This window comes from Carex rostrata, chromosome 8, assembly GCF_964058835.1.
Source record: "Carex rostrata chromosome 8, lpCarRost1.2, whole genome shotgun sequence".
NCBI classification, from domain to species: domain Eukaryota; kingdom Viridiplantae; phylum Streptophyta; class Magnoliopsida; order Poales; family Cyperaceae; genus Carex; species Carex rostrata.
The window spans coordinates 10,230,284-10,251,123 of record NC_135925.1 but is presented as its reverse complement, the minus strand read 5'-3'; the positions used below and the strand labels follow the sequence as shown (position 1 = coordinate 10,251,123).

The 20,840-nt window shown below is 36.0% G+C and overlaps 2 protein-coding genes and 1 long non-coding RNA gene across 4 annotated transcripts; 1 reads left to right on the top strand and 2 right to left on the bottom strand.

The window, feature by feature from the left end:
• The first annotated feature begins 5,619 nt into the window (after positions 1–5,619).
• LOC144557900 (putative sugar phosphate/phosphate translocator At1g48230) lies at positions 5,620–17,179 on the top strand. 2 transcript variants are annotated; one of them, XM_078306546.1, is made up of 10 exons: positions 5,620–5,637; positions 12,440–12,656; positions 12,876–12,983; positions 13,150–13,181; positions 13,277–13,327; positions 13,534–13,595; positions 14,065–14,326; positions 14,708–14,973; positions 15,728–15,816; positions 16,835–17,179. In XM_078306546.1, exons 2-10 carry the CDS (start codon positions 12,570–12,572, stop codon positions 17,012–17,014), a joined length of 1,137 nt encoding a protein of 378 aa, XP_078162672.1. In that variant the 5' UTR covers positions 5,620–5,637; positions 12,440–12,569; the 3' UTR covers positions 17,015–17,179. The 2 variants fall into 2 exon arrangements, with proteins under 2 accessions (XP_078162672.1, XP_078162671.1); XM_078306545.1 differs by lacking the exon at positions 5,620–5,637 and adding an exon at positions 11,784–12,008.
• LOC144557901 (uncharacterized) lies at positions 15,889–16,826 on the bottom strand. The gene is made up of 2 exons (XR_013512816.1): positions 16,166–16,826; positions 15,889–16,114 (listed from the first exon to the last, which is right to left on the bottom strand). It is a non-coding gene; the product is annotated as an uncharacterized LOC144557901 (long non-coding RNA).
• A 1,878-nt stretch (positions 17,180–19,057) lies between the features above and the next one.
• On the bottom strand, positions 19,058–20,513 carry LOC144557899 (RNA-binding protein CP33, chloroplastic-like). Its single transcript, XM_078306543.1, has 3 exons — positions 20,379–20,513; positions 19,808–20,113; positions 19,058–19,413 (listed from the first exon to the last, which is right to left on the bottom strand). Exons 1-3 carry the CDS (start codon positions 20,427–20,429, stop codon positions 19,288–19,290), a joined length of 483 nt encoding a protein of 160 aa, XP_078162669.1. The 5' UTR covers positions 20,430–20,513; the 3' UTR covers positions 19,058–19,287.
• Between the last annotated feature and the right edge of the window lie 327 nt (positions 20,514–20,840).

The window sequence follows — 20,840 nt, the reverse complement described above, 5'->3', positions numbered from 1 at the left end:
TTAGCAATTTAGCAACGTTCCTTTTGTTTTGTTGTCATTTATTTCTCTATTGACTAGAACAACAAAAACTAGTCCATCCAATTTCAGACTTCCCCTCTGTCCCTACTGACTAGAACAACAAAAACTAGTCCATCTTTATAAAAAAAAATGTTGTTTTTTTTTTAACGTTCTTGCCTGAATGATTTAAACATATGCATTCAGAGTTTCAGACTCGAAATTTAAATGTATGCATCCAATTTCATGCCTTAACAAGTCAGATTTCTTGTGAACTTTTTGTACAAAAACTGAGCTGGAGAATTTCTTCTTCAAGAATAATTTATAAATTACGGAAAAACTGAAGTTCTGAAAATATATATCTATATATATAAACCCGGAACCTAATATTTAAAAGAAAAACCGATAAAATCCAAACAAGTTTGAAAATAAAATAAAATAAAGAAATCGAGTTATCACTGATAAAAGAATTTCATAATCCAGTTTAAGAAATATTTGATAAATGCAAAGAACTGAAGCATGCATGTGTGTGTGAGCAAACAGAACAAACTATTTTTGAAGGACTAAAATAAAAAATGTTGGACATCTCTGTTAGACAATCATTTGAGTGTCTTTAGTCACTGATGAACAACTGTACTTTATTAATGATTTCAATCAAGCAAGAGCTCCTCGCAGGTCACATGTACATAGAATAATAAAGACAAAAATTTATTTCACAGTGTCATTATTTGGTCTTAAATATCAGCCATTCTACGCATTTTGGATGTTTTAGCCCACTAATTTGTCATTATTTGGTAGTAGCGTAGCGACATAGCTGGTGGCCTGGTAGAGACTAGAGAGAACGGCTGAACGGATCAATTGGCCCCATATATAGTACTTAATTTATAAAATTTTATTATCAATTAAGCGGACCAAACATGAAAACAGGCCATTATAATTAATAATAAGACTTTAATTATAAGTTTTCTTTTAAATTATTATTATCAATTAAATTTAAGCGCACCAAACATGAAAACAGTCAAAACACCAATGCTGGATGTGCCACGTTTTCTATTTCTGCTCGTTGGTTCCAAAATATATTTAATTTGACAGACGAAGATAACAACATTTCACTATTTAGATATAAATATTTCAACCTCTTTTATTTTATTTTATCTTTGTATTTGTTACGTTACTGAATTTTAACAATTAAAATTCTAAATGTTTTAAAGACAAGAATCGAAAATCATGCTAACGAAATAGAAATTTAAATCTTAAATAATGCTTCTCTAAATAAGTAAGTCAAGTGTGAATCGAAATCGCGTCGAAATTTCAAGATTATGATACTTTATAGGCTCAGTGCGTCCGCACTGGTGGTGAGTGCGAATGGTTGATCTGCATTGGCTTATGTTTTTCTTAAATTGTGTTCTGAATTTCTTCTGAGTGCGTCAGCACTGGGGGTGAGTGCGGATGGCTGATCCCCACTGACTCCAGTTTCTCTTGTTCGAAATCTGACTAAGTCCTGAGTGCGGGTGTCTTGACCCGCACTGAAATTCAATGCGGACGCATTGCGCTCGGACTTCTTCTGTGTTTTGCTGAGGTGCTAAAGAAATCCGTCTAAGTACTGAGTGCGAATGGGTTGACCCACACTGGATATTAGTGCGTCCGCACTCATGAATTTTCTGTGTTGATTGAATTTTTCCGAAATATGCCAAGTACTGAGTGCGGGTGACTGACCCGCACTGGATTTGAATGCGGACGCATTACGCTCGGATTTTTCTGTGTTGAGTTGCTGAAATTCAGCTAAGTGCTGAGTGCGGGTGGCCGACCCGCACTGAAATTGAGTGCGTCCACACTCAGAGGGTCTTTTAATAAAACCCCAAAATTTCTCTTTTTCTTTCTCTCTTTCCCCTCCGCCCCTTTCCCCTGTGCTTGTGTGTGTTCTGCGAAAGAGAGAGAGAGAGAGCTCCAAAACCCTCCAAATCGCTCCAAAGCTCGGGGAATCGAAGGAAAGAGCGAGAAATTGGCCGTAGATCTCTCCTAGCCCTCCTATTCGGTATTCCTTTCTCTCATTCTCTATCTCTCTCAAACTCGGATTTCTCGATTACTCGGGTTTTCATTTTAAACCCGAGATTTTATGTTTTGAATTACTTGTAGACTAGCTCCTTGAGCTTCTTTGATTGTTTATTTGTCGATTCTATTCCTGATTTCACCTCGATTGTTGATTTCGATTTTTAGGGTTTCATGCCAAAATCGAAATTGGGAATAATCGTGAATTGTTTAGTTTAATCCAACCAATTAGACTTGTAATCAGTAGGGTTACCTCTTAATCTTGAAATTTCAGAACGTGTATCGGTTAATTCGAATTTCGACCAAAATAGGGTTTAAGAAATCGGACAAGTTGAATGGTTGCGAAAACCAAAATAATGAAACGGTAAGTGAATTGTACCCAATCGAGATGGTATATGGTTTGGAGGATCTAATTACAAATTGCGTGAGGGTTAGAGGTGTTAAGTAAGGAAACCGATAAAAAGGGTATATGAATTCGTTTAAGAAAACAGAAAACAACTCGTATCCCCCAATTGAACCTCCCGACCATTGAGCCAAGCCTAAATCAAGTGAATACGTGTAATATAGGTGTAGGCTCGGACGAGCAAGACTTTGCGAGGTATTTCGAGACGTTTGATCCATAATTTCGTGGTACGCTCGTCGCAAACAGGTGCGTGGTTCTTGGACTTGTTTGATGTTTCATTTTCAGAAATTAAATTATCTTTTTCGATTGTCATGTTGTATGTTTGATTGTTGCATAATTTGGAATTCATGTTGTATGTTGATTGTTACATAATTGGAATTGTGTGAATTATGTGCATAATCCAATCCTTTAAAAATCGAATTGTTAGGTTCTAGCAAAAAATTCGCTTCGCACCATCATTTTTTAAGAGTTTTAGCTTCTGGTAACACAAGAGAGTTATGTGAGAAGCTTGGACGAAAATTATTGTTAGACCCCTGTATTTGTTAAGTTTTTGCGCAAAAGAAAAAAAGGGTAGGAACATTGGGCTGCTATATGAGCCGTTTATTTTTAGATGTTTGTTTTAATTTTTTACCTTCCAGTCAAGTAGGAAAATGTAATAGTTAAATGTAGACCCCTTTCCTTTAAATACAAAATACCTACGGGTTTTACTCAAAAAAAAAAAAAATTGAGAAGAATCCACCTCCAGCCAAAGATAAGGTACCTAAGAGTAACTTTTTTGTTATTTAATTTCAAAGGAAACAAATTAGCAAGTTATTTAATTGTAACATGGATGGGATCAGTAATACGTGACTTTATGTCTGTTCAATATAAGTTTTTATATGGTGCATAGATGTGATGAACATATATATTTCGCAAGGGTCAGCATACATGTGTGATATGTATTTACAATTAATTATCTCCAAAATATTATAGTATTAAGCTCTAAGGTTATAGTTTGCTCTTGTTATTGATGAATACATAATGAAAAAATTAATAACATTTAAAAAAATTAATCAAAATAATATTTCAATTCCTGTTGCAACGCATGGACACTTGACTGGTATTAAGAAATGGGTATATTGATAAAATGAGTGAGTTTTAGATGGATAGATAGATAATTTTAAAATTTTGATGGAAAAATATCTAATTGATAAAGTTATGATGGACATATATCTAAATATCTCTAAAAATATTGAACACACCTTCCTTTCGTTTCCCAACACCTTGACCCATTATTCATCATTAAAATATCATATACAAATTTTCATATTCGATAGTTTTTATATTATATATAGAGGTTATATTAAAATGTTTGTTCCAGAGTTGTAGTGCAACCAATTGGTTTTTTAATTTTTAAAGTTCAAACAGTTAATTCAAACTGTTAGATTTGATCTCTATATTAAAATGTACTTGGAGACTAAATTTTACATTTTTTTTGGAATATTTTTACTATTTCTTAAGTCAGTTTTAAAATTATTGATTTTTAATAAATAATGAAAATTTTCTAGATTATTGAAAACAATAATTTAAAACTAGCTTAACAAATAGTAAACAAATTTCAAAAAATAAATTTTTTTTGTCTCCAAGCACAATTTATTATAGATTGAACGGTTTAGATCGATTATTTGGATTTTGCAAATGTAAAAACCAAAATATTTGCTCCATGGTTTAGGAACAAACGTTTTGATATTAGTCAACTTATATAGAGAGAGAGAGAGCGAAAGAGAAATGAGAATAGAGGATAGTATTTTCTTTTTTAGTTTTTACAACAATTAGAGAGTTGAGGTAAAATTATAATTTCGTCTTCAGCATAATACTAATTATTCTATTTAATATTATTCTAATTAAATTAAAAAAAGATTCTTGAGTTTTGTGCAAAACTAATCAATTATAATGTTTTTATGTGAAAATGAACAATTTAGGAAATTTTGATGGACACAAACTATTAATCATAGATAATAATCATAGAGTAGAACTAGGGTGTTTTCAACTCAAATATCTATCATATTGATTTTACAGACACATTCAAATTATTGAAACCAATTTACTTCACTGTAATGCATTTACATGCAAAATTTATTAATATTTAAATTAATTTTGTATATGTATAGATTTAAAAAATGATTAAAAATAAATATATTAATGTTAACTTATAATCAAGTCATTTTTTTACGCTTAAATTTATATATACTATATTTTTTCTATTTAGAAATTTTGCATATAAATGCATTGACTTTTCGAAACCTTCTATTTCTTTTTTTTTTTAAAGAAAAAAAAGCTGATCAAGATGTCGAAGGCCAAGTAAATATAATATCATCCATCCATATCCCAATTTGTCTTTGAATATTAGCTGTTATGGATAAGGGATATTTATATTGATAGCGTCATTTCTCTAAAGGATATAAATACAAATTTATATGAGATAAAAAGGGAAAAAAAGACAAAAGCTTTTTTATTCTCAGGACAATGTAAAGAGTTTACCTCCTCTACAATAAACATAACGTCATAGATACTACGAATAACTAAACCATTATTGTACAATAAAAATTTACAATTTTTAAGTATCAAAATGAGTTTGACATTTTGTTTTTCTAAAAAAAAATGATTTTGTTGCCCAAGAAATATTTTATAGTTTTTTTACGAAATATAATATGATAAAAAACATTTCAATTTTTTTTCTTCACTTCAAAATAATTCTCACTTTTAGGAAATTTTTCAACATTTTTTTAGTTAACAACTTAAAACTTGAGCGATTAAATATTTTATAACATAGCAAATAAAATTTCAACATGTTTTCTTCATTTATTGCCATAGCGATGTAGCCCTCTGTTCATGTAATCTAAAACTGAAATTATCTCCTTAACATATCATGAGAGAAATCCCTTGTCCGAGGGGTTAATTTGTAAAACTGCGGTATTGTGTTCGGCTAGATTTGAAAGGAGAAATTTATTTAAGCTTTCTAATTTTCAGAAAGTAAAGGAAAATTAAAACTGCGCTAGACTCCTTTTTGGGCTCTGTCCAGAAACTAGGCAAAGGCCCAAAGGGCATAGGATGCGAATTTACCACTAGGTTGGGGAAGACTCGTTGCCGTAGTCGGTAGTTCTCATGGTGTGGTGTGCTACAAGAATCGGCGTAGCGGCGTAACTCGGACGGTGAGTCTCTTCCGATTCAAGTGTTGCTTTCCCAAAACCAAAATGCAGCCAGTCTAAAACACAGAGGTATGAAACAAGAATTTTATTGATTTCTTGATTGATTGTTACATTAAAAAGGTATAGTCCAAAGTTTCAGTACAATCAAGATGTACCTTTTATCTCTAAATACATTTTTTGTTCAGATTGCAAGTATACAATTCTACTGTGTAGTATATTGTCGGGTATCGATCCACAGAGAGCATGTTTAATTACTATGCTTAAACTTTAGTAATAAATTTTAGAAAATAAAATAAAGTAAAGTACAATAAAAGTAAATTGGGGGGGGGGGGGGGTTGTTCTAATTAATCTAAATTTGGGTTCAATATCCGAAAAGAAGGTTTTGAACAATAAAAGTAAATAAATAAAGAAAATAAAGGTTGGTTTGCTTTCTAGATGAGAAGATCTAGGGGTATTCAGTCTACAATCCCTTGCTAATTCTATATATTCGGTATTTGTTTAAATTCATGTATGATTTGATGAGCTTTCTAACCTAAAGTGTTAAAAAGGGTCACGGTCGTGAATTAATAACGTGCCTAGATAATTTCGGACTTCACGGTCGTTCTTTATCCTAATTATCTAGACCCATTGAGCTCTTGTTAGCATATATTGACTAATTATTGACACAAGTATTTTGGTAGGTTGGGTTAATGTTCCTCGAATTTTAGGTGTTGTCATCATCCTAAAGGGATATTTAACAATCACATTTACACAAAATACGTATCAATACTTAATCAATCTAGGTGCCCTAAGTAGGGTTTTGACTTCCGGTTATGGATATAGTTCCGGTTATCAATCTAGGTCGTTCTTCACCAAACCCTAACCCTGAATTTCTATAGTTCCGGTTATGGATATCAAAATACGGTCGCTTCTAACCCAAAACCTAAGATATTTGTGTTCATAATTTGGTACTCTCTTCTCATCCTACTTCTTTGGATCCTTTGCATAACAAAGCGATTCCAAAGCGGGACTACCGCGATTTCAAGTACTAAACTATGTAATCAACACAAATGATAAATCACAGAAATTAACAATCAAATCCCATAAAACAATCATAATAAAAACAAATAACCGAATAAGATACAATTAAACAAGTTCATGCATTGACCTAAACCCCTAGAGAGAGATCTACTCTCTCATTGAGAGATCCATTACAAAATTTGACAAAAATAAGAAGAAATGAAATAAAGAAATGATTACACCCTTTATTGGATAAAAATCCTCAATCTTGCCGACTTCTTACTCGAATCTCCTTCTTGTCCTCCTTGAAAAGCTTTCCTTGGCTGCATAATTTTACGCTAAGTGTGTATTTCCTTGGAAATGGACATGCACCAAGGGGTGAGAGAGATGAGAGATGGATGATGTTTGAATGGGAATGAACCTCCTCTATGCCCAATCAAGAGGCATAGTTGTGGGGTGAGTGGGTGCTATATTTGGATTGTTTCTCATGATGCATTGTCCAGTTTTGACTGTAAAAACGCGTCCATAATGCGCCAAAAATAGAAACTGTGTTGAAAACGTATAATTTTGGCTTCTGCGGGTCCAGTGTGGGTGCTCCGGGTCGCACTAGAAGTGAGTGCGTCCGCACTAGGCTCAGACTTTTTTTCTGTGAAGTTCTGAGATGCTGAAAATTCGTCTAAGTACTGAGTGCGTCCGTACTGGACCAAATTTTCTTTTTTTAGTTTCTCATGTTGTAGATATTCTCGCTAGCTTTCCAAAAAGTGGTCATAGGCCTAAATCGGAGTTATGAGTCAAAAGTTATGGCCGTTTTAAGTTCAGACTCAATTTTTGGCTGACTGCTAGTGCTACAGTGCGTCCGCACTGTGCTCAGTTTTCTCCTGCGCGTCCAGATTTCGGCCGCATCGAAATCTGTGCGTCAACACGGATTTTGATGAATAACTTATTATACATTTTTAAAATTGGCGCGCGTCCAGAAATCAATCTAAGTACTTAGTGCGGCCGTATCGCAAACCGTGCGTCCGCACTGGGCATTTTTCTTCGTTTTTCTTCATTTTCTGCAAATTAAAACCAAACAAACGCAGTAACTTGATCCTAGGTGTATTCTATTCACTTTATATTCAAAATACAAGATATTGGGTGTTATTTCGTGATAAAAATCAGATCGAATGTATATATAATTTAGGCCTATCATTGACCTGATTACAATGGTTAATACTTCTTTTATAATGAGAGCATATATCAACTAATGTCTAGATACAATGCATCTACAAAGTTTGTTAGTCTAACTATCTTGCCTAACAAACTATTCTAACTAATCTCCTTGATAACTAACTTGGTTGACTGAGCCTCATCCGTTGACTTTGCTTGAGTTGTTGCATGAGATAGTCTATTAGCCCCCCGCAAGCGAAGCCTGGTGAAGGGACGGTGAGCTTGGAAGAGAGAAGAAGATAGCGAGGAGATGTAAGAGGCTTGGTGAAGATGTCGGCCAACTAGTCATGGGTAGAAAGATATCAGATTTGAAGAGTTTTAGCAGCAACTTTTTCTCGTACAAAATGGTAGTCGATCTCCACATGCTTGGTGCGTGCATGAATGATTGGATTTGAAGCCAAGAAGGTCGCTTCAATATTGTCGCACCACAAAATAGGAGGGGAAGGGTGAGAGGTATGTAATTCGGCCAAGAGGTATTGCAACCAAACAAGTTCGGAGCTTGCAATGGCAAGGGACTTGTATTCGGCTTCGGTGCTTGATCGGGCCACCGTGGGTTGTTTTTTGGAGCTCCAAGAGATGAGATTATCGCCAAGAAAAATACAAAAGCCGGATGTGGATTTGTGATCATCAATAGATCTAGCCCAATCGGCATCACAATAAGCATTGAGGGTGAGAGAAGAGGCTGGCCGGAAAGAAAGACCATGAGACAAGGTGCCATTGAGATAGCGGAGTATTCTCTTTACGGCTGCCCAGTGAATAGTGGTAGATGATTGCATGAATTGGGACACACGATTGACCGCAAATGAAATATCGAGGCGTGTAAGGGTGGCATATTGAAGGGCACCCACTATAGATCGGTACAAGTGAGGGTCATCAAATGGATCTCCTTCAAATCGGGATAGGGAAGTGTGAACCACCATGGGAGATGGTAGAGAGTTGGAGTGATGCATATTGGCATGAGTAAGAACCTCACGAACATACTTCGTTTGAGAAAGGTGAAGCCCATTGGAAGTCGGTTTGACTTCAATGACAAGAAAGAAGTGAAGAGGGCCAAGGTCCTTGATAGGAAACTTGTGTTGAAGAGAAAGAATGAGGGCTTGGATAAGGTTAGAGCTAGACCCGGTTACGATGATATCGTCAACGTAAACGAGTACAATAAGAGAAGAGCCATGTGAGGAAAGAATGAAGAGCGAGGGATCATATCATGAAGCAATGAACCCTTGAGAAAGAAAGGCCGAACTAAGCGCATTGAACCAAGCACGCAGACTTTGCTTAAGGCCATATATAGCTTTGGAAAGGCGACATACATGCGAAGGATAAGAAGTATCTTCAAAGCCGGGAGGTTGTTGCATATACACGGTTTCTTGAATAGTGCCATGTAGGAAGGCATTGTGCACATCTAATTGGTGGATCGGCTAACCATGAGTGAGAGCAAGAGTAAGCACAAGTTGAATGGTAGGAGGTCGAATGACGGGACTAAGAGTCTCAAAATAATCGATACCTTCCTCTTGATGGAAACCTTTGGCCACAAGCCTAACCTTGTAACGTTCCAAATAACCGTTGGCCCGCCGTTTGATCTTATAAACCCACTTACAACCCACTATATTCTAATCGGGAGGGGCAGGAACTAAATCTCATGTGCGATTAGCGAGAAAAGCCTTGTGTTCCTTAGTCATATCCTCAATCCAATGGGCATGCACTTTTGCTTGATTATAAGTTTTCAGCTCAACTTGATCATAGGTTTTGGTAACAAGTGCTACATGATCGGGAAAGTGTTTCGGTTTACGTGTCTGATCTCGCGATCTGGTGACCATCTGATGCGAGGAAGGTTGAGTGGAAGGGTGAAGAACAGAAATAGGGGTCTGAAGCAGCTCTCTGTTTGAGTTTTGGCGCCCGTTGTATACCTTTGAAAACCTCTCTGGATCCGCTCCAACCATTGTTGGACCCGCAGGTAAGGATAGAATAGCACCGGGATCCGCTCCAATGACAGAAGTACCCGCAGGTAAGGAGGGAAAATGAGGTGGGGCTGTGGGATTCCTTCCAATATAAGAAGTACCCGAATTGTTGTTAGAAGAGTCGGATTGCAATCCGATGTAAGAGAGGAGGGGTGCTGGTCTGGACGGATCTAACTGACCCGAATCATGGAAAGGAGAGGGATTGATTGTGGCAGAGTCGCTGTGGGAAAGCTGCATCGAAGAGCCAAGGGAGAACAATGGCAATGTGGAGGCAACCTGAGGCTGAGCTGTTGAATCCAAAATCTGAGCTGCAGGTTGATCTTTGAATGGAAACTGTTCTTTATCAAAAATGACATGTCTAGATATAAAAACCCTATTAGATTCAATATGTAAGCACTTGTAACCTTTTTGGGAAGTAGGGTAGCCAAGAAATACACAAGATTTGGAGCGAGGTTGAAGCTTGTGATCATTATATGGTATAGTATAAGGGAAACATAAACAATCCAAAACCCGTAAAGAAGAGTAATCGGGATGTTTATTAAAGAGAGTTAAGAAGGGAGAAGAAGAGTTATTTGTGGATGGTTGCCGATTAATCAAGTATACCACACTTGAAAAGATGTCGTCCCAAAATCGATCGGGAATGTGAGAATGAGTCATGGAGGCAAGTGCCAACTCAACAATGTGACGATGCTTGCGCTCGGATACGCCGTTTTTGTTGCGGAGTGTATGGGCACGATGTTTGATGAACAGGAGGGAAAAGCTCGTGTGATGGGTTTAAACTCCGTGCCGCCATCCGTGCGAAGAATTTTAATCGTGCGATCAAATAAATTTTCAACTTGAGTTTTAAATAAAGTGAACACATGAGTAACTTCACCCATAGAGCGCAAGAAATAAATCCAAGTAAATCGGAAAAAATCATCAATAAATGTGACATAATAATGAAAACCGTTATGAGACAAAAATCGAGTTAGGACCCCATACATCCGAATGGATTATTTCAAGAGGAAAAGAAGTACAAGAATTGCTAGAAGTAAATGGCAAGCGATGCACTTTAGCCAAACAACAATCATGACACAAAGCCATCCTTTTATTAGAACAAGACAAATCATGTAATTCTAAGATTTTTTGTGTAGTATCGGATGAGGGGTGTCCAAAACGGAGATGCCACATATTTGCGGAGACTCTTGCACCATAGAAGGCTTGAGGAGAAGCTTTTATTTGTGGAGGGAGAATATAAAGACAACTAATGAGCTTGACTTGAAGTAGCTCCGTCAATGTGTGCCGATCCTTAATGACACAATGAGAAGAACAAAATTCAATTAAAATTGAATTATCAAGAACAAGTTTAGACAAGCTCAAAAGATTTTTAGTAAAGGATGGCACATGCAAAACATCCTTTAAACAAAAATGAAAGGTATAGAAGGATAAGGTGCAAGAGCCAATGTGAGATATAGCCATACCATGACCATCACCAATGTGTAGAGAGTCCATTCCTTCATATGGCAAGTACGAGGAGAGGTTGTTGATGTCATTGGTGATGTGGTGAGTTGCACCCGAGTCTAAATACCACTCGGGACAGGTAGGAAAAGAGGTGGTTTGAGCATTATTAGCTTGAAATCCGGATTGAGTGAGTTGAGCTTGCATGATCGGACCGACTGATCTGAATAATTTGCAAAATCGGTGCGGTACCAGCAAATTCGGGCACTGTGACCTCTCCTGGAGCATATTTGACACAGTGTCTTTATCTGGATTATTTGCCCGAGCAACAGGAATTTGAGATTGAGGCCATGCAGAATAATTTGGCCCAGAGAGATTCGACCCATAAAAAGTCAGCCTAGAGGGAGTTGGTAAAATGGGCTGCTGGCGGGTATATGATGCATTATTGGACCCGCCCCGATATCTATGTGTCCTCTCCCAGATCTATTTCCACGTGAGTTAGAGTGTGAGTTAGGTCGGGGCTGAGTGTAGAGGGCGGCAGGGACGGAATCAGAGGGAAGAGAAACGGTTGGCATTGGCTGCAGCAACGACGGAGTTGAAATCAGACCCGAGACCCGCAAGAATTTGAATAACCAGATCATCATCGGAAACGGGAGACCCGATAAAGGACAATTCATCATCAATAGCTCGCATTCGCTGACAAAACTCTTTATTCTGTTCGAAAAATCGCGCAATAAATGGATCATTGGCTGCCGATAGATCTTCCAAACCATGGTAGTTGTGTTGCTTGCTCCTGTAGAAGGGTCCTTATTTTTTAGGAATGCACTTCACAAATAGTAGAACGGAAGGGAGGCGGCGCTGGCCACCTCTCGCTCCGTCTCTAGAGACAGAACAAATGGTTTTATGTTAATTAAGTGGATAAAAGTTCTGTTAGCCACAGGTCTTTAGTAGAAATTTCATATGCAAAGTAACAATTTGTGTAATTTAATTTTTCATGTGTAAAATATTGAACATTCTATGCCTTGAGAGCCACTCTATTGTTTCTGACCTTTCCAAAAGTGGAATGTCTGAAAATTTTGCTTACTGTTCAAGTATTCTGTTTTATTCTTACCTTTGTTCTTTCTTCCCACTCAAGCTTATGTCAGTCTGTTTATTTTAACCTATTCTCACATTACTTCTTCTTTTTCTAAATTGATTCAATCCAGGTCAATAAGGAATTTCAGAAGCATTTATTAATGAATGATGCATATAAGAGCAGATAGTATTGTCACGGAGTGCAATAATTAGTGATCCTGAGTTACTTTCAGAATCTGTACTCTGTAGAAGCCGAGAAAAATGAAGATTAGTAACCAGCTTCTGCTAACTTATTTTTACATTCTCATCTACATTTGCCTTTCATCGGGAGTTATATTGTTTAACAAGGTACAGACAATATCATTAAACAAATCCTGCTAGTATGTACTATACACGTGCCAGTAGTTTTGAAGTCAGGGTTCTATATAAGCCTTAAATAAATATTGGTTCTTAATCTAAGCCTGAATTTAACCCAATGTTAATTCAGTTCAATCGAATTTGAGCTCAATGTACCTTTCATTCTGCAAATTTCTTATTTACTGCATTTTCTTTAATTTCTTCTTGCAGTGGGTTTTATCTCCAAAGTATTTCAAATTCCCATTTCCTATTACTCTTACCATGATTCATATGGGATTTTCGGGTGCTGTGGCTATCTTACTTGTTCGCGTTTTTAAGGTATGATTTGCTTGCTTCAATTTTCTACTAATGTACCCACCTTTCTACAATTTTCGAACAAATTTTCGCAAATGATTTCGATTTAAAAAAAAAAAATCATGTAATCCCTTCCTTTTCACTTTGTTTGGAAAATACTAACTACTTTTTATGATGGTATCAATGCCAGGTGGTGCAACCTGTCAAGATGACTTTTCAAATGTAAGAGTGTAATGTGCTTTTATTTGATCTTTTCTGCTCGTTTCCTGGCCTAACTAATTCTTACGACTTATGAGATATGCTAATGTCCAATGCAGATATGCAACCTGTGTAATTCCAATAAGTGCCTTCTTTGCATCCAGTCTCTGGTAAGTGAAAATGAGTGCTCATTTTGCATGCTACAATTGGATCCATCGATAAATTAATGAAACGAGAACACTACACAAGCTATTAGTGTGGACTATAATTTTTTTTATAAGATTTAACTCTTTTTTTTGTAAGTCAAGATACTTATCTTCTGTAATTAACAGTATTCTGTGCTTGATAGAAGTTCACTATTGCTTTTATGCTACAGGTTTGGCAACACTGCTTACTTGTATATCTCAGTGGCTTTCATACAGATGCTTAAGGCCTTAAGTGAGCTTCCCATGCCCCTTCTATGTAGTGTAATATCCAGTGTTTTATTGTAGGATGTACCAGGAATAACGTCTTTTGATTGTTTACAGAAACCATTTGCCATTTCAGAAATTATTTTAAGGGAACTATGTTAATTTAGATAGAGTAGAAACCATTAATGCTAAAGAGCATTTTTTTGTAAAATCGACAAGCCGAGTCTTTATTGTGTTCACAAGCTGGTTTACTGATGGCTCAACTTGTATGGGCATGACATTCATGGTATGGACTGTTTTGGTATACTGCCCCTAAATTACTATTCAGATTAGCCTCGATGAACCCTTAATTAAGCTTGTACTACATGACACTTAGCATCAGTCCACCCTTCAAAATCCAGTTTAACATATATTTATCACCATATTAAGAGAGAATTGTTGTACCTGGATCAGCACTAATTTTTTTAGCTCCAACCTGACGCGCTCTTTTAATATAGTGCCGGTTGCAACTTTTGTGATGGCTGTGATATGTGGAACTGACAAGTTGAGATGCGATCTGTTCCTCAACATGCTACTGGTTAGTGTTGGCGTAGTCGTCTCTTCATACGGAGAGATACATTTTAATGTGATTGGTACAGTGTACCAGGTCACTGGTATTTTTGCGGAGGCTCTAAGACTGGTACTGACTCAGGTTCTTCTTCAAAAGAAGGGCTTGACACTGAATCCTGTTACAAGTCTATATTACATTGCCCCTTGCAGGTAAACATATACCCTTTCAAGTGCATTCTTGAATTGTACAATTACTGGAAAATTTCCATCTGGTTTGTTTTATGGTGCTCGAGATACAAGTTAACGTGCAATAATTTGTTTTTTCTCTGAATACATTCAACCTTTTATGGAAAACATGTCTGTCCTTTTATGGTAGCAGTGCACTAGTTAAGGTTGTCTTGGGTCAGGGACAGATAAATAAGGCACTATAACTTCAATGTCACGTCGTGTGCTTTGAGCTGAGAATTGTACCACCTCTTGAGTTATGTTGTACTTCCAATGAGACATGTGCATTGTAAACCTATTGGTAGCTATTGGCAACTTGATCGATGTGATTGTTATCTTGATTTAATTGTTTTCTTTTTGGCACAGTTTTTTGTTTCTGTTTGTGCCTTGGTATGTGCTGGAGAAACCTGGGATGGATTTGTCACATATACAGTTCAACTTCTGGATCTTCTTCTTGAATGCAATTTGTGCATTGGCCTTGAATTTCTCAATATTTCTGGTAATTGGTAGAACTGGGGCCGTCACTATTCGAGTTGCCGGGGTTCTTAAGGATTGGATTCTCATTGCCCTTTCAACCATTATTTTCCCTGAATCGACCATCACTGGCCTCAATATTACTGGCTATGGAATAGGTTAGTACTTTTTGAATTTATTTTATCCACTCATGTTGGGTTCCTTTACTTTCTCTCATTCACTTCTGGTTCTGGAATACTGGTCGATTCCAATTTCAGCTTGTTGTTCATACATTTTGTTTATTAGCTTAATCAATGCTGATTGAAATCTTAGTTATGCTTAGCATCTAGAGTCAGACAATTTGAAGAAAGAAAATTGAAAATTGATCATGCACTGTTTGAAGTTGCAGTTATGATGGATTGGATGCTAATTGCTCTTTCGATATTTGGGTTTTCCAAATTGGCCATCACTGACCTTAATGTTATCGTCGTACTTCTTGTTTAGTCATGTCCCCATTGGGTTATCACAGTAATTCTTGTTTAGTCAATGTATTTGCTGCTTAGTTTAATTGATTTTACAATTAAGCTAGAATAAGCCCAATTCTGCTTCTATTGACCCTGATAGTGCAATTAAACTTTCTCAGCATCAGTTACACGTGTATAAGCAAACTCTATTAAATGATTAAATCTTCAAATACCTTTCACTCAACCATATATATATTTGTTTCACAAAATTTTGCTGTTATGCACTAAATTAGCCAAGAAAAAGCAAACCTGCAACATAAGGTAAAAACAATTTCGCTATTTAACTGTTGCCTTCCAGACCTAATAAATAATATGTACCGCAGTCACAGTCCCAAATTGCACTCCTTTATTATATCACTTTCAGGAATTTTTCTATGCTTTACATTTCTAATGAACGCTTTTTGCTCAGCTCTCTCCGGTGTGGTGATGTACAACTATTTGAAGGTGAAGGATGGAAAGGCATCCAACCCTCTACCTACTGACGCATTGCCAGTAAAGGTAATTTACCTCTCAGCTAGTGCTGGTCCGTGCCTTGCCCTCAGTGGTAACAATTTTTTTTTTGTGTGCGTGTGTGTTGGTGGGGGGGGGGGGGGGGAGCTCCATTGCACATCAAGTTTGGGGGAGGGGAGCTGAAATGATAATCTTATAGCATAATACCTTAAACCTATAAGAAAATATAATAAATTCTCAAATCTTTGGGAGGCTTGTAGTCTTCAAGCAGGGGAAAACATAAAAGTGGCAATGAAGCTACCCCTGCCTTCCCTTGCTTCATCAATTAACCCTGTATAATGAATATCTTGACTGCATCAGTCAAGTATTAAAAAGAAAAACCCTGTATAATGAAAACAGAAAAGTTGCAATTGATTCCTCTTTAGAAAAGTCAAGGTCTTAATTCCAAGTGAGAGTTTATTGGTGGTTTTATTCTCTTCCTAAAATGACCATCACTTGTTTTTCTAAGATTTCTCATAGTTTCTTCGCATTATGATTGCTAGAAGTACCCATTACTTGCTCTTTTTCCAAAAAAATTTGTCATAATTGCTCTGCATTTTTGTTGCTATAATCAAACAGAAAGAAAGAAGTGATGAGAAAGTTGATTAAATATGAGTAAATTGCCCCTGACTTCTTTGAACCTTAATTAAATTAAAAGCTTTCTAACTAGTACATAATTCAGACCTAGTGTTTCTTTTGGTTTGATTTTAGCTTATCCTAGAATAATTTCAATTAGTTTATTTGGGACAGAAGTTTGGTGGCATCTTATGAATTATTCCTTGTCCAGTTGTCCATCATATCAATCAAAATGTTGAGTGCATTTAGCAACTATTTGAAAAAAATTAGTTGTCAGTTGCAAATACAAGTATATTTGGTGTTGTCTGCACATATTACAAAATGTTTATTCTAGTGACTACTAATTTATTTTAAGTTGAATTTAGAGACTACAGCTCTGGGATCTTAACTTTCTGTTCCGAGTATAATCATTCAACAAAATAAATCATTGTGGTCATATTTGTGAATACAGGACTGGAAGTCTGACAAGAGAGCTTCAGACATGTATAAAGATGACAGCGACATAGGCAGCACAGATGGAAACAAGGGACTCGCTGCATCAGAATTGGTGCTAGATGAGGAAACACCACTTCTCTCTTCTAGGGTTTCTTATGTAGGACGAGGCCAAACGAACACCCTCTCCAGTAGATAATTTATGTTCTTTTCAGTTTTTGATCAAGAACACTGAAAACCACCATTTGCCCGGTATTTAACATTTTTGTACGAGAATGGAAATTACGTAACAGCCTCAAAATGATAAGAACGATGTATTTAGAATTGATAGGAATTTATGTCAGGAAGGTACTTGTAACCACAAGATGGAGACTCCAGTTTTTTTTTTTTTTTGGATTTTCCATATAGTGATTCTATAAATCGAAAAACTCCTCCTCTGTTTTTTTTGCCTCTTATTTTGTAACGTTTAAGGAAAATAGCAAGTATAATAGAAGGAAGATCCTACTGTTTGTCGAGTTAATTGGGTTCAAACCATGGAAGAAGAAAGCAAAAGTGACTTTAAAATAAAAAATAACTTGAAAAATGCTAGAATTAGATGAAGACAGATTTCATGATAAACATTTTATATTTTTGTAAACAAAATCAACTTCCAGCATTTCTTCTCTCTCAGACAAGTTCTAGAGGTGGTGGCTGGATGTAAAGAAATAAATGATGTGGAGTACCTGAGCAAGATATTGTACCACAATACATGCAGGTATGCTTGTCTTGTGTCTTTACGTCATGTGAATTAGGTTATCTAGGCTTGAGAAAATTTTATTTCCTGCTGGTATATATGACTTTAGGGCAAATGCTCCAAAGGTATGTGCACCACTAAAATTTTGACCAAGTCCTGATAATTTGCTTGCATATTTTGTAGGGTTTTCTTTCCTCAGGATTTGGATACAGCTGGTGATTCTCTTCTTGAAAGTGGTGTTATTTCTGAGAATAACTGAGATGCAGTTGGATTGTTGGTGGTAGTGCAGAGATGTATTCCCTTTTCCTCTTATTTCATTTTTGCAAGAGCAGATGCAGTCGGGAAATGCTTACCCTTTTTTTATAATTCGTTTTTTTTTGCCTTTTTTTGTTTTCTTCATTTTGACTCTTTCAGTTTTTCGTTTATTGATTAGCTCTTTTACCTTTGAAAATCAAACTCAATTTGCTGCTTTTGTTTTTTGTTGTCAAATCGACGGTGTACAATTTATCTCTATAAGATCTTATATATTATGTTTAGTATATATATTTTTACAAATGCTTTTAGTTTTTAAATTCTTAATCATAAAAATTCTAAAATTAAAATTACAACTAAATTTCCATGTATTATTTTCTTTGCACGCATGTAAAATAAACGTTAGTTCTTGACGTGAACCGAAAGAAAGTCAAATATGAAATAATTAGATATATTTGTATGTATACTGTATAGAGAAAAAATATAAATTAAAATTTAATGAACTTAGACATTATTGGAGGAATTCGAACCTCTTGTTTTTGTATACTTGTATGTTTTCTTTGTAGACATTTCTAATTTGGTAACGACTTTTTTCCGTTCCGGAAATTTCACCACAGACTCACCCATGAATTCTAGTGATACGGGTATTAAATTATTAATCATGTACAAAATAAGCACACCCCTATAGAAAAATCTTAAACACTTAGCAACTTTTTTCTGATTTACTTTAGCAATATCTTAACATACAAAACTTGATTTTCAGAAAGAACCATATAATAATCACTTCCCAGGAGCGAAATAAAATAAATTGTCCTTAATGCCAATAAAATTATTAATCCTGGCAGGGTTTTATCAAGCGGTAAACTCTAATGAAATAAAATAACCATTAATATATTTTTTTCATTAAACTACAATTATTTTTACTTATCTGAACGCTACTAAAGTTGTCCCTCAATATTCCCGTCTATAAATTGTCTATAACCACTGAGGTCATTGAAGACTTAGCAAAGTGGTTGAAGAGCAACGGTCTAAGTCTATAACCACTTAGCAAAACTTGGGATCCACTTAGGTTATTAGAGAGTAACCGTCTAAGTCTATAACCACTTAGTTAATCTATATAAGCACCGATTCATTTATATAAGCAACTAAAGAAAATGAGAGTGCTCCTTTTCTCAAAAAGAGAGCAGATTTGGATTCCTATAATGAATAAGGTCATCAAACATTTATATCTAACATATACATTATATTCACTGAGAATAAAGTCATCACAAAGAATCCCGTGTCTCCTTGATAAGAGAAATTACAAACCTTTTGCAAATTTATCTAAGGTTACCTCAATCAAAACATTATTGGGAATTTTTCTTCAGATGCACAAAATTAACATATTTGAGAGTAGTGAAAAAATTGCCAAATGAAGTAATTGTCACAAAAATAAGCATCTATACTTAAAAAATCAACGTTCTTTGCCTTATTATATGTTTTCAACCTCAAACACTCACAGAGCTCGTTTCTAAAGAACTTTCTTGCATCTTTGTCACCATGTCTTGTAAAGAAGAATTATATCCCGAGCTATTGTGAGAAAACTTCAAACGCAACGGCCTCCCTTCAACTTCCTGTTGTCATAATTATCCAAAACTCAACATGCTTTATACGAAATGATTCTCAATCCTTATTTTCAAGTTGGAAAGTATGACTACATTCCCCCTCATCCCAATGCATTAGATATCAAGAATTTTAATTTAATTGTACCTGGTCATAGAAGCACTGTATAGCTTATTTCCCCAATTCCTTGTAAAAGAAAAAATTAAACATAGACTTAACCCAATTTCCCAAAACCAATTTGGTATGGTTTTACTCCAATTCATCTTCAATCTAAAGCAGAATATTCAATCAGTCACCTTATCATTTCCAAATTCCAATCAGAACTAGGAAAGAAGTAATTACCCTTGAAAGCATAACCCAATTCCCATTCTAGTATTTCCCAAACTAAAAAGTACAAGATATTACCACTCCATCCATGGATTCAAGTGCAGCTTGAGCGTCTTCAGCAGATGCAAATAACACAAAACCGAAACCCCTTGAACGGCCGGTTTCACGGTAAAAAATAACCTTGGCACCAAGCAGTCCAGACTGATCTGAAAAGGCCTGCTGGAGCGTCTCAGAGTTCACACCCCATCCGAGATTTCCCGCATAGATCTTGTGGAGACTGTCAACATATCCCTTTGATGGTCTCGAGCTAACAGTGAGAACCTCTCTCTCTGCTCCCCTTGGTACTTCGGGGAAATTCACTCTAATTGACCTACCCCCCAGTTGCTGATACCAAAAATGAAAACCAAGTCAGGTAAAAAAAGCTTAAATTTTTTACCTTTTCGTTTATATCCATAATGATGAAATGGATAAGGCTTGTGAACCCACTTCAAGGAGAGCCTTACCACTACCAGTAACCTGGTGTCGGTTCTAAATTGGCAGATCGCGTACTAAAACACGTACCTGATAGACCAGATTGGTGCAGCAGATTTATGGGAATTGTTTGTGCAACTATATGGACATATTAATGAGTGTAGGGAAATATGCTTACGGAGCCATCAAACATGCGAATGGCCTCGTTTGCCTCCTCAACAGTAGCCATCGTAACAAAACCAAACCCTCTGCTTCTATCTGTCACCCTGTCGTAAACCACCTGACATATCAAAAAATTTCACAAGACAAATCAAACTTATAACCTAACTAGCATGAAAGTAGAACAGGACAGAACAAGTGTCATTTATTGTCCCTAGAATATGTGAGGTTGCTTCTTTCGGTTTATATCGATCTTGATTGGGCTGAAACCGATAGACCAACGCTTTGGTGGCAACTTTGTAAATAAGTTGACATATTATTCTATCAGTTCAGACTTTTCTTATCGATAGGAAACTTATCCAAACTTCTACTATCTGTCGGTAACTATGTATCGATAGAAGAGCTGTGAGTTATTTTAGCGGAATGTATGTTCTAACCGATATAATTATTACCTAAACTTTTGATATCGGATCATACATTA